This window comes from Ornithorhynchus anatinus, chromosome 1 (assembly GCF_004115215.2).
Source record: "Ornithorhynchus anatinus isolate Pmale09 chromosome 1, mOrnAna1.pri.v4, whole genome shotgun sequence".
NCBI lineage: Eukaryota > Metazoa > Chordata > Mammalia > Monotremata > Ornithorhynchidae > Ornithorhynchus > Ornithorhynchus anatinus.
In genome coordinates, this window is record NC_041728.1 from 3,079,384 (window position 1) to 3,091,425 (window position 12,042).

A 12,042-nucleotide genomic window follows, 5' to 3' on the forward strand; every position below is an offset into this window, starting at 1 on the left:
AGGAGCGAGGCGGCCTGCCCGCGGTCACACAGCAGACGAGCGACAGAGTCGGGTTTAGAACCCACGACCTCTGACCCCCGAGCACGTGCTCTCTCCGCTGCCCGTCGGAAGTTCGGATGACGACGTCATTTGTTAAGCGCTCACTCTGTGCCAGGCCCTGTTCCGAGCCCTGGGATAGATGCAGTGTAATCGGGTCGCCCCCCACGAGGCTCACGGTCTTAACCCCCATTTTACAGATGAGGTAACTGAGGCCCAGAGAAGCGAAGTGGCTTGCCCCCCCCCCCCCCCCCGGTCACACAGCAGACGAGCGACAGAGTCGGGATTAGAACCCACGACCTCTGACCCCCCCCCCCCCCCCAAGCCCGGGCTCTTTCCACGGAGCCACGCCGCTTCTCTTCAGATTGGACGTCTAACTGTCACATCCCACACCGAAAGCGGGGTTTTACTCATGGTCTTAAGAATCCCTTTATACTTGCCGCATTCGCCATTTCTCATCGCTTTGCTTCATGCGAGAAGAATGAAATTATTGTTTTTTTTGTCCTCCACATACTTGGGGCCGAACGTGCGCGAGATCGGTGAGGAGAATGTACTGTTTTAATTAAGCGCAGTTAATGTGGGCAGTCACCTGAGGAAAATACGGAGCTGCGAGTTCAAGGGAATTTCAGGTGATTCAGGAGAATGTGTATTTCTGGTCTGGGGGTGGGGAGGATAGATATCCACATGCCTAAATATAAGGCGCATAAGTAAATAAGTATATTCCGGTCTGTGGGGTCCCGTGCGGAGATACGTATCCGCCTAGGCGCATTAGCTGAAGCCTGGAACGCGAACGCGAAAGCCGGGGCAAGGAAGAGATTTTTAAAAATTGCCAGAATGACCCGTAGACGTGGCCCTTTATTTCTTCGGACTTCAGCTGTTCGCTGAAGCGTTCGTTCCTGGCGCCTCCGCGGAGTGGAGAAGGATGGAAAGAGCCGGTTTCCACCAACTCCCGGGCTGGATTTATTCTCCGTTTTAGAGCGGTTGTTTATTCCCTGGGGCATATTTAGCTTGCCGCTCTGCTTCTCTCCCTCACAGATTCATTCATTCATTCAGTAGTACCTATCGAGCGCTTACCGTGTGCAGAGCACCGGACTAAGCGCTCGGAGCGGACAACCCGGCGACAGATAGAGACCGTCCCTACCCGTCGACGGGCCCACGGTCCGATCGGGGGAGACGGACCGACGGAAACGAGACAGCTTAATCACGATAAATAGAATCAAGGGGATGTATGGAAACCTGGACGGGACCCCAGAGTGGTTTTTTTTCCTACATATTAAACCACCGGGGCCTAATGATAACGTTGGCATTTGTTAAGCGCTCGCTATGTGCCGAGCACCGTTCTGAGCGCTGGGGGAGATACAGGGTCATCGGGTCGTCCCACGTGGGGCTCACGGTTAATCCCCATTTTACAGATGAGGGAGCTGAGGCCCAGTGAAGTGACGCGCCCACAGTCACGCAGCTGACGAGTGGCAGAGCCGGGATTCGAACCCGTGACCTGTGACTCCCAAGCCCGCGCTCTTTCCACCGAGCCACGCTGCTTCTCTAGAAGGGGACTTATTTCCAGTTATCGGTCATGAACCAAAAAAAAAAAAAAAATGTATATATAAGGAGTTATGAGAACAGTGACTAGATTTCACTTCTAGATGAAGCACGGATGCAACTCTTTTGTTCCTTTCCCTTCATTTCTTCAGTCTCCACAGGGGTTTAAAAAAGGCCGCTCTCGGGTTTTGTGAAATGCCTGAAAATATTCTCCTTTTTAATAGTGATAGATGTACTCGCTGAGGATAATTGGCAGATCAACCCTGATCCGTTTTAAAACCCTTCAATGGAGATCTTCTGGTTGTAAAGTCTGGGGTTCTCATCCTACCCGTAGATGACAAGCGGCAGTATCTAGTAACGATAATCAATAATCGTGGTATTCGGTGCTTTCCGTAATAATGGCGTCTGTTAAGCGCTTCCCGTGTGCCAAGCACTGTTCTAAGCGCCGGGGTGGTTACGAGGCGATCGGGTCGTCCCACGTGGGGCTCACAGGCTTGATCCCCATTTTGCAGATGAGGTGACAGAGGCACAGAGAAGTTAAGTGATTTGCCCAGAGTCACCCCAGCTGACACGTGGCGGGGTCGGGATTAGAACCCGTGGCCTCTGACTCCCAAGCCCGGCCTCTTTCTACTGAGCCGTGCTGCTTTTTATGTGCCGAGCACTCTTCTAAGTGCTGAGGTAGGTAGAAAATAATCAGGTTGGGCACAGTGTCTGTCCCACGCTGGGCTCCCAGGCTTAATCCCCATTTGACAGAAGAGGTAACTGAGGCCCAGGGAGGTGGAGTGACTTGCCCAGTGTCGCAGGCCGGACGTGCGGCGGGGCTGACGTTAGACAACCCCCGATTAGACTGTTGAGTCACCGGGCAGGGATCGTCTCTGTCTGTCGCCCAAGTGTCCATTCCAAGCGCTCAGTACAGTGCCCTGCACACGGTAAGCGCTCAATAGATGCCATTGAATGAACGAACGAATGAACCCATGTCCTCCGACTCCCAGACCTCAGCTCTTTCTACTGGGCCACACTGCTTCGGCGGCGTGTTGTCAACGTCCTGTCCAGGCCAGGACACTCCCTCTCGGCAGCTCCGCGTAGCGTTAAGAGCCCGGGCCTGGGAGTCGGAAGGTCCTGGGTTCTAGTGCCACGCCTGCCCCATATGATGATAACGTTGGTATCGGTTAAGCGCTTACTCCGCGCCGAGCACCGTTCTAAGCGCCGGGGGAGATGCGGGGTCATCAGGTCGTCCCACGTGAGGCTCACGGTTAATCCCCATTTTACAGATGAGGGAACTGAGGCCCGGAGAAGGGAAGCGACTGGCCCACGGTCACGCAGCCGACAGGCGGTAGAGGCGGGATTCGAACCCGTGACCTCTGGCTCCCAAGCCCGGGCTCTTTCCACCGAGCCACGCTGCTTCTCTGCTGTGTGACCTTGGGCGAGTCACTCCAGTTCTCTGGGCCTCAGTCACCTCATCTGTACAACGGGGAGCAAGACCGTGAGCCCCATCCGGGACAGGGACTGCGTCCAAGCCGATTTGCTTGCGTCCACCCTGGCGCGTAGTAAGTAGACGCTTAACAAATACCGTAATTACCATTCCGAAGCGTTGCGAGACAACTCGCTGGGGTAAAAAAAAAAAAAAAACCCAAAAAAACCCCATCTTCTCGACGTCCCCTCTCCCCGACTGATTTGTCGTAAACCTTACTTCCGTCAAATCTCAACGGGCGTCCCTCCGTTCATTCCGAATCGGGCCGGTTTCCACTTCCCGTCCGTATATCTTGGCCGGCATCCGACGCCCTGCCCTCTCGTAGGCCTTCTCCCTTTTCCCCCTTCTCTCTCCGAAAGTGCCACTCTCACCGCCCTCACGCGAAGCCGCTGCCTAAATCCTGAGATTGGCCCGACCGACGGTTTCCGGCGGCCGCGGTCCGGGAACAGAGGGCCGAGCCGAGCCCACGGGAAGCGATAATCCCCCCTCCGGGCTGTGCAGTGGTTCGGTTTCCTCTCGGGTTGGTCATCCCCTCCGAACAGTTTCGCCGCCCCAAATCCTGTTCATCGACTCTGGGAAGCTAATTTTAGAATTCCGCTTTTACGCCCAAACGCAGACTAGAAATTAGCAGGCGTCCAGAGCGAGACCCTTCTAATCCACGCATGAAAATCGCCGACGCCTGGGTGATAATGCGGATAGATCGGGGCCCTCCGATGAAGGGGAACGCCGACAGCTTGCATCCGAGGCGTTGGGAGAGACCCGTTTCCGGGGCGCACCGGCCAGAGCGCCGCCGCGAAACGACACTAGAATGGCGGGGTGGGACGTGACGAGTATGCTGATGGACGACGTCGGTCCCCAGAGCCGAATCGCCGAACACATTTTTGACCCGCTTTTACGGATGCGCCAGTTATCCGTGGCGAGTCGGAAATAGCTCTCTGCGGACGAGATGGAATTTGAAACGACCGGCCCCAGATTAAAGCCCGAAATTAAGGGACGGTCGTTGGTTCCCGGTGGCGAGGGGCCGGCGGAGAGGGCGGGAGAAACACGGCTCTTCCGATCCCGGAGCCGCTTCTTGAAATATCAGGCGGCGGCGGGGCGGAAGAGATCCAGATTCCGGATCGCTCCGGGTGATTGATCATGTTGGTATTTGTTAAGCGCTTGCTGTGTGCAGAGCGCCGTTCTAAGCGCTGGGGTAGACACAGGGGAATCAGGTCGTCCCGCGTGGGGCTCACGGTCCTCATCCCCATTCTCCAGATGAGGGAACTGAGGCCCAGAGAAGTGGAGCGACTCGCCCACGGTCACCCAGCTGACAGGTGGCGGAGCCGGGAGTCGAACCCGTGACCTCTGACTCCCAGGCCCGGGCTCTTTCCGCTGAGCCACGCTGCACGCCGATTGCCTTAGCTAGCCCCGTCTTCAGAGGCCTCACCGCTTTAAGTATTCAGTGTTGTAAGGAACCGTCTCGCTTCGTGGTGCCGTCCACTAGCGGGAGGGAGATTTAGAAGCAGCGTGGCTTAACGGAAAGAGCCCGGGCCTGGAAGTCAAAGGATGTGGGTTCTAATCCCGCCACTTGTCTGCCATGTGACCCTGGGCAACTCACTTCACTTCTCTGGGTCCCAGTTCCCTCGTCTGTAAAATGGGGATTAAAAGTGTGAGCCCCACGTGGGGCAGCCTCATCGCCCTGTATCTCTCCCAGCGCTTAGAACGGTGCTCGGCAGCGTGGCTCGGTGGAAGGAGCCCGGGCTCGGGAGTCACTTCCCTTCTCTGGGCCTCAGTTCCCTCATCTGTAGAACGGGGATTAAGACCGTGAGCCTCACGTGGGACGATCCGATGACCCTCTATCTCCCCCAGCGCTTAGAACCGTGCCCGGCACGTAGTAAGCGCTTAACGGATACCAACGTTATTACTATATAGTAAGTGCCTAACGAATACCATAATAATTATTATTGTTTGCATACATCGTATCTGACTCGGATGATTAGAATCAACGGGCATCCGGTCCTGTTCTCCAGCGCGGACGTCCTCGCTCGTTAACTTGATTCAGGATATCACAGCTACCGTGGGGTAATTGGTAATGGTGAGTTCGGGCTCAGATAGTAATGATAACTGTGGTATTTGTTAAGCGCTTACTGTGTGCCAGGCGCTGTACTGTGCGCTGCGATGGGTGCAAGCGCTTAGACCAGTGCCGGGTACAGAGTAAGCGCTTAACAAATGCCGTCATTATCGTAAGCGGGAAGCAGCGCGGCTCAGCGGAAAGAGCCCGGGCTTCGGAGTCAGGGGTCACGGGTTCGACTCCGGGCTCTGCCGCTCGGCAGCTCGGTGACGGTGGGCGAGTCACTTCACTTCTCTGGGCCTCGGTTACCTCACCTGTCAAAGGGGGATTAACCGTGAGCCTCCCGTGGGACGGCCTGATGACTCTGGCTCTCCCCCAGCGCTTAGAACGGCGCCCTGCACATAGTAAGCGCTCAACGAATACCCACATTATTACCATAAGTGAATCGGGTCGGCCGGAGCCCCCGTCCCCCAAGGGGCTTTCGGTCTCGATGGCCGTTTTACGGAGGAGGGGACCGAGGCCCAGAGAAGTGAGGCGACTCGCCGGGGGTCGCCCGGCAGCTGCCGAACGGACCGTCCTCCACGACGGACCGGCGGCGGCTCTGACTCTTCGATTGTATTCTAATCGCAGTACCCTCACTTCTTGAAAAGAGAAGGCAACAAACTCCAGATCATGCTCCAGAGGAGGAAGCGGTACAAGAACCGAACGATCCTGGGCTACAAAACCCTGGCGGTGGGCTCCGTCAACATGGCAGAGGTAAGAACCCGGGGTGCGAAAGAGGCACGAGTACCTATTGCCTCTCTTCCGAGCGGGCGGCATCGATTCGAGTCCGCCGTTCGCCCCTCGAAGACATTCTTACCACCCCGGGCGGTTTTTCCTCCCTCGCCGTCACTGAGTATTTGCTGAGAGCCCCGTGGGTGTTCTCGGCCTGAACGTGAGCCCGCGTTCCCCCGGAACCGTTCATTCCGGCGTGAAGAGCGGTTTGTTTTCTCAACCTTTCCCTTGCCGAGGCAGAAAAAAGGAAATAAATAAAAGCTTCCAAGCAGAGGGCCGAGGAATGCACCGCCGCCCCCTTCTGCGTCTCCAGATGAGAACTGTTGGAGGTTGGCTGGGCAGAATGAGGAGGAAGGATGGAGACGTGGCGCAAGGCACTGTTCTCAGCGCTGGGGGGGATACGGGGTGATCAGATCGTCCCACGTGGCGCTCGCAGTTTCAATCCCCATTTTACAGATGGGGGTATCTGAGGCACAGAGAAGTGAAGTGACTTGCCCGAAGTCACACAGCTGGCAAGCGGCCGAGCCGGGGATTAGAACCCGTGACCTCTGACTCCCAAGCCCGGGCCCTTTCCGCTGAGCCACGCCGCTTCTGAAACGCTGAACTGGGGGAGCCCCTAATCAGAAGCGTTGTGAAGAATGGAAGAAAGGAGCGGCGGGGGGAGGGAAGCAGCCAAGAATTCGTGCGTTCTTATCTGTTGAGCGCTTACTATGTGCAGAGCACTGCACTGAGCGCCTGGGAGAGTTCAACACACAATGAACAGACGCACTCCCTGCCCAGAACGAACCGCGGATCGATAGGAGCCGATGTCTACTCCGGGACCTGGGCTGCGCATTGTGCTAAGAGCTGTGGGGAATTAAAGAGGAAAGGTCTTTTCCTTAATGATGATGATAATAATGATGTTGGTATTTGTGAAGCGCTTCCTATGTGCAGAGCACCGTTCTAAGCGCCGGGGGAGATGCAGGGTCATCGGGTTGTCCCAGGTGAGGCTCACAGTTAATCCCCATTTTCCAGATGAGGGAACTGAGGCACAGAGAAGTGAAGTGACTCGCCCACGGTCACACAGCCGACGAGCGGTAGCGCCGGCATTCGAACCCACGACCTCTGACTCCCAAGCCCGGGCTCTCTCCACTGAGCCACGCTGCTTCTCAAGGGGCCCCTTCGAGGGGCTCCCAGTCCGATAGGAGACAGAGATCGGCACAGTCGTCTCAAGGAGCTTAAAATGCGAGAGACCGAAGCCCGTTTTTACAGTTAAAGCTTTAATAGGCTCGCCATTTCCCGGTTGGCGGGAGAAGGCGGCAAGCTGGGGAACGACGTGCCCTGTCGGAAGAAACACGGGCCCGGACGTCGGGGGGCTTGGGTTCTAATCCCGACTCTGCCGCTTGTCTGCTCCTTGTTCGGGGTAACTCACTTAACTTCCCCGTGCCTCGGCTGTCTCATCCGTAGACTGGGGGATTAAATCCTCTTCCCTCCGACTGGGAGCCCCACGTGGGACAGGGACGGCGTCCAGCCTGGTTATCTCACATCTGTCCCGGCGCTTAGTACGGCGCCTGCCAAGAAGTAATAATAGTAATAATGGCATCTGTTAAGCTCTTACTATGTGCCAAGCCTTGTTCCGAGCGCTAGGGTAGATGCAGGGTTATCAGGTCGTTCCACGTGGGGCTCACAGTCTTCGTCTGTGGCTTCTCTGTGCCTCGGTTCCCTCGTCTGTAAAATGGGGATGAAGACCGTGAGCCCCGCGAGGGACAACCCGATCACCTTGTATCTCCCCCCCCCCCGCCCCCCCGGCGCTTAGAACGGTGCTTCGCACAGAGTAAGCGCTTAACAAATGCCGTCATTATTATCATTCATCCCCCTTTTACAGAGGCGGTCACTGAGGCCCAGAGAAGTTACATGACTTGCCCGGAGTCACCCAGCTGACAAGCGGCGGAGCCGGGATTAGAACCCACGACCCCTGACTCCCAAGTCCAGGCTCTTTCCAGTGAGCCACGCTGTTTCCCCTCTGTGCTGGGCTTAAGCGATGTTAAGCAATTAGGTGCCATTAAACCCAAAAAAAAAAGACACGAGGAGTAAAAGGCGGAGTGTCCGTTTCAGAGCAGACAAAGACCAGAAAGAAAAACGGGTAGAGCGGTGCGCCTCCCGTGCCCGAGGAAGGGAATCCCCATCCTCGCGGTTGACGACGGAGGGAGCGGAAGCGGCGGCTGGAATGGCGGAGCGGCTAGAGCGCGGGCTCCGCCGCGTCTCTCTCTGCTCCGCGACCTCGGGCGAGTCCCGTCACTTCTCGGTGCCTCGGTCTCCTCGTCTCGACAGTGGGGATCGAGACCGTTGAGCCCCACGTGGGACGGGGACTGCGTCCGACTCCATCTGCTTGTCTCCACCCCGGCCCGCGGTGCAGGGCTGGGGACGGCGAAAGCGCTTCAGCAGTACCACAGTCGTCATCGCTGTTATTATGGGTCGTGCGCCGATTTTGACCGCTGATACCGTGGCGGCCGCTTCACACCTAACGAGGCTCCCGGAAGAGGCAGAAACTCGGGGAAAATAAATGAACTGTGACCTCTGTTCAGCACTGACCACGGGCCGGGCGCTCCTTGGGTAGCAATGGGCCGATCGCGTCGGACGCAGTCCCGCCCCCGTTTTCCAGGTGGAGGGAACCGAGGCCCAGAGAAGGGAAGTGACTTGCCCGAGGTGACCCAGCAGACGCGTGGCGGAGCCGGGACCAGAACCCGGGTCCTTCTGCCTCCGGGTCTCCAGGTTTGGGCTCTCTATCCACCGGGCCACGCCGTTTCTCAAGAGGCGGCCCAGGCGCGGCCTTGCGGGTAACGTTCAAAAAATGCCGCTCGTCGATCGACCGATCGATCGATCGACTGGTTCCGTCCCTGGCCCGTCAGACCCCAGCACCTCCCGACCCCGGCAGCGGACGGACACCGTGGCTTCTCGCCCCACGGGGACGTGGACCTGAGGGAGAATCCGGCCCCCGTCACGGGGTCTCCCTCCGGCCCCGGGCCCGGCCGCGCGAACCCGGGCCGCGTCACAAGCGCAAGCTTCAGAAAGCGGCGTAAGGACGCGGGGGAGAAGCAGGGCGGCCTAGTGGCTAGAGCCCGGGCCCGGGAGTCGGAAGGACCTGGGTTCTAATCCCGGCTCTGCCGTGGGAGCCTGGGCAAGTCGCTTCGCCGGCCTGGGCCTCCGTTCCCTCATCTGGAAAATGGGGATTGCGATTGTGAGGCCCCTCTAGACCGTAAGCTCGTTGCGGGCAGGGAATGCTTCTGTTGTATTGTTCTATCAGTAATGATACTGACGATGGTATTTGTTAGAGAAGCAGCGTGGCTCAGTGGCAAAGTCTGTAAAATGGGGATTAAGACCGTGCGCCTCACGTGGGACAACCTGATCGCCCTGTATCTACCCCAGCGCTTAGAACGGTGCACAGAGCAAGCGCTTAACAGATACCGACGTTATTAAGGTGGGTCTTTCCAGGCGCTCGGATGGAGGAGGGGGTTACGCCTCAGTTGTCCTCACCCAAGTGCTCAGTACGGTGCTCTGCACCCAGCACGCGCTCAATCGCTACCGTTGATCGAGGGACTGAGAGACGGGGCTCGCTGGAGAGGAAGCTAGAGAGCTCGGTCCTGAACTGGAAAGCTTCGTAAACCATAACCTTCAAAGTCTAAACTCTCCCCCGGTTCCTTCCCAGCTGGGTAGCAGAAATCCACCGCCCCGTCGCGTCTGCTCTCATCACCGGGCGGTTCAGTGGGAAATAGACGGCGTTAGTCCTCGCGTGGAGTTTGGATTTAGCCGTTCACCTCCTTCCTTTACGGTTTTCTTCCCCTCCCGTACCGAGCCGGTGCGACGTTTTCTCTTCCCTTTTGGGTCAGGCTGGGTGTGATCCTGATTCGAGCCCTCAGAATCCAAGGTGTCCCCCGGGGAGGCAGTCGGGATTCCTGGGAATTTCTCGTCATCACGGAGCTTTACCCCCGGCGTCCTTAGCCGGCCTCCCCGGGGCCCAGCCGAAAACCTCGGTCCCACTCGAAGCCGGCTTGTCTTTACGGGGCCTTCGGCCTCACGTGAAAACTTTAATTATTTGGGTCCGTTTCGAGGCGCGTTCCGGTCCCGCTCCGTTTTCCGTTGGGTCGGTGATCGTCTGTAATGGAGGCGAGAGGTGAGGCAGACGATTAAAAAAAGTCACGCGAAAAAATCTTCCACCGGACAGTATCGTCACCACTTCTCGATCGGGCAGGATGGGGAGGTTTGGTTGGAGACAGGTTTCGGGTGACCCAGGTGAAGAACCTCCCCGCCCCAAAGCCAAGTCGCTGCCACAGAAGAAGCATAGGACTTAAAATTCATCCGCTCATCCGTTCAGTCGTAGTTATCGAGCGCATACTGCGCGCGAAACACGGCGCCGAGCGCTTGGGAGAGTGCGACGGAGCCATAAACGGACACGGTCACCGCCCACAACGAGTTTACAGTCTAGAGGGGTGGGAATTGGACCCGGTCCCTGTCCCTCGGGGAGTTCACAGTCGTAAGAGAAACTCACAGTCACAGAGAAGCAGCGTGGTGCGGTGGGTGGAGCCCGGTCCTGGGAGTCAGGAGGTCCTGGGTTCTAATCTCGCTCTGCCACTTGTCTGCTGTGTGACTTCGGCAGGTCACTTCTCTGTGCCTCGGTTGCCTGCTCTGTCAAATGGAAATTGAGACCGTAGCCCCACGTGGGACGGGGACTGTGTCCGACCCAATTTGCTTGTATCCACCCCAGCGCTTAAGACAGTGCCTGGCATCTAGTAAGCACTTAACAAATACCATTATCATTATTATTATTATATTGTATACTCCCAAGTGCTCGGTACAGTGCTCTGCACACAGTAAACGCTCAATAGATGCAACTGAATGGATGGTTATATTGGACTCCCCCATGTGCTCGGTACAGTGCTCTGCACACAGTAAGCGCCCACTAAATAATAACAATAATGTTGGCGTTTGTTAAGCGCCTACCATGTGCCGAGCACCGTTCTAAGCGCCGGGGCAGATACAGGGTCATCGGGTCGTCCCACGTGAGGCTCACGGTTAATCCCCATTTTACGGGTGAGGGAACCGAGGCCCAGAGAAGTCAAGCGACTCGCCCAAAGTCACACAGCTGACAAGTGGCAGGGCCGGGATTCGAACTCACGACCTCCGACTCCCAAGCCCGTGCTCTTTCCACTGAGCCACGCTGCTTCTCTACGCATCTGTTACATAAATGCCCATCTGTTATTTGTTTAATATCTGTCTTCCCCCTCTAGACTGTTGTCTCGACGTCGGCGGGGAATACGGGTGTTTCTTGTTGCGCCGTCCTCTCCCGGGCACTCAGTCGAGTGCTCCGCACACAGCAAGCGCTCAAGAAATACGACCGAATGAAATACTGTTGACTGACCGACTGACTGAGGATGCCAGCAGAGCGATCCGGGACGGGATGGGCAGCACTTTAGATCCACGCGGGCAGCCTGTGGTGCCCGGCGTGATTTAGAGACTGCGACCATTTTCTATTTTTAATCCCTCACTGTTTGTTTCGGAGAGGAGCGTGCACAAGTGCGGCGGGAGACTTTTTGGAATAGGCCGGGCGTGCCTTTTTTCCTCCCTTCACTGAATATGGTTTGCAGACGGTCTCCAGAGCTTTTTTTTTTCCTAAACTGTAGCGGAGTGGATGCCGTATCAGGTTACAAACCTCATTCTGTTTTATTTAATTAAGCTCCGAGTCGGTTTTAGTGAGCGTTCAAGCCGCGAGAGCGCGTCGCCGAAGTTCCTTCGGCGACGCGTCGGTGTCTGGGTTGCCGTTGATTCGGACCCCCGGCTCTTAGTCGTATCGGAGTACGGAGAGCAGGTTTCAGACACGTTTAGGGTCTCCGAGGACTTTCGGTGATAGCTTAATGTGTTGGGTTTTTTTTTCCCACTAAATATCTCTTCCCCTCGCGCCGACTGTTCAAATCCTTTCATTTTGTTCGGCGCGCTTCTCCCGTGTCTGTCTGGAGCTGCCTCCCTTCACGCTTTATGGGTGCTCTCCGAGCACTCCCGGGAAATGAAGACGCGCAGAGGCGGAGTCGCGGCGGGCTGGGGTCTTCTTCGATCCGAAGCCGTCTAGATCTCTCACGTGTCTGCAGGCCGGTCATTTCTCGCGGCCCGTCTACCTCCCGGGCCCTGACGGGGGACGTCG

General features: G+C 57.0%; 1 protein-coding gene across 14 annotated transcripts in view; it reads left to right on the forward strand.

Moving 5' to 3' along the window:
• The window catches only part of PACS2 (phosphofurin acidic cluster sorting protein 2), a 161,262-nt gene that overhangs the window by 76,990 nt on the left and 72,230 nt on the right, over positions 1 to 12,042 (forward strand). For all 14 annotated transcript variants that reach the window (XM_029060929.2, XM_039910781.1, XM_039910715.1 and 11 more), the window contains one exon: positions 5,727 to 5,852. In XM_029060929.2, coding sequence (XP_028916762.1) covers positions 5,727 to 5,852 — 126 coding nt within the window. The remainder of the gene's footprint in view (positions 1 to 5,726; positions 5,853 to 12,042) is intronic.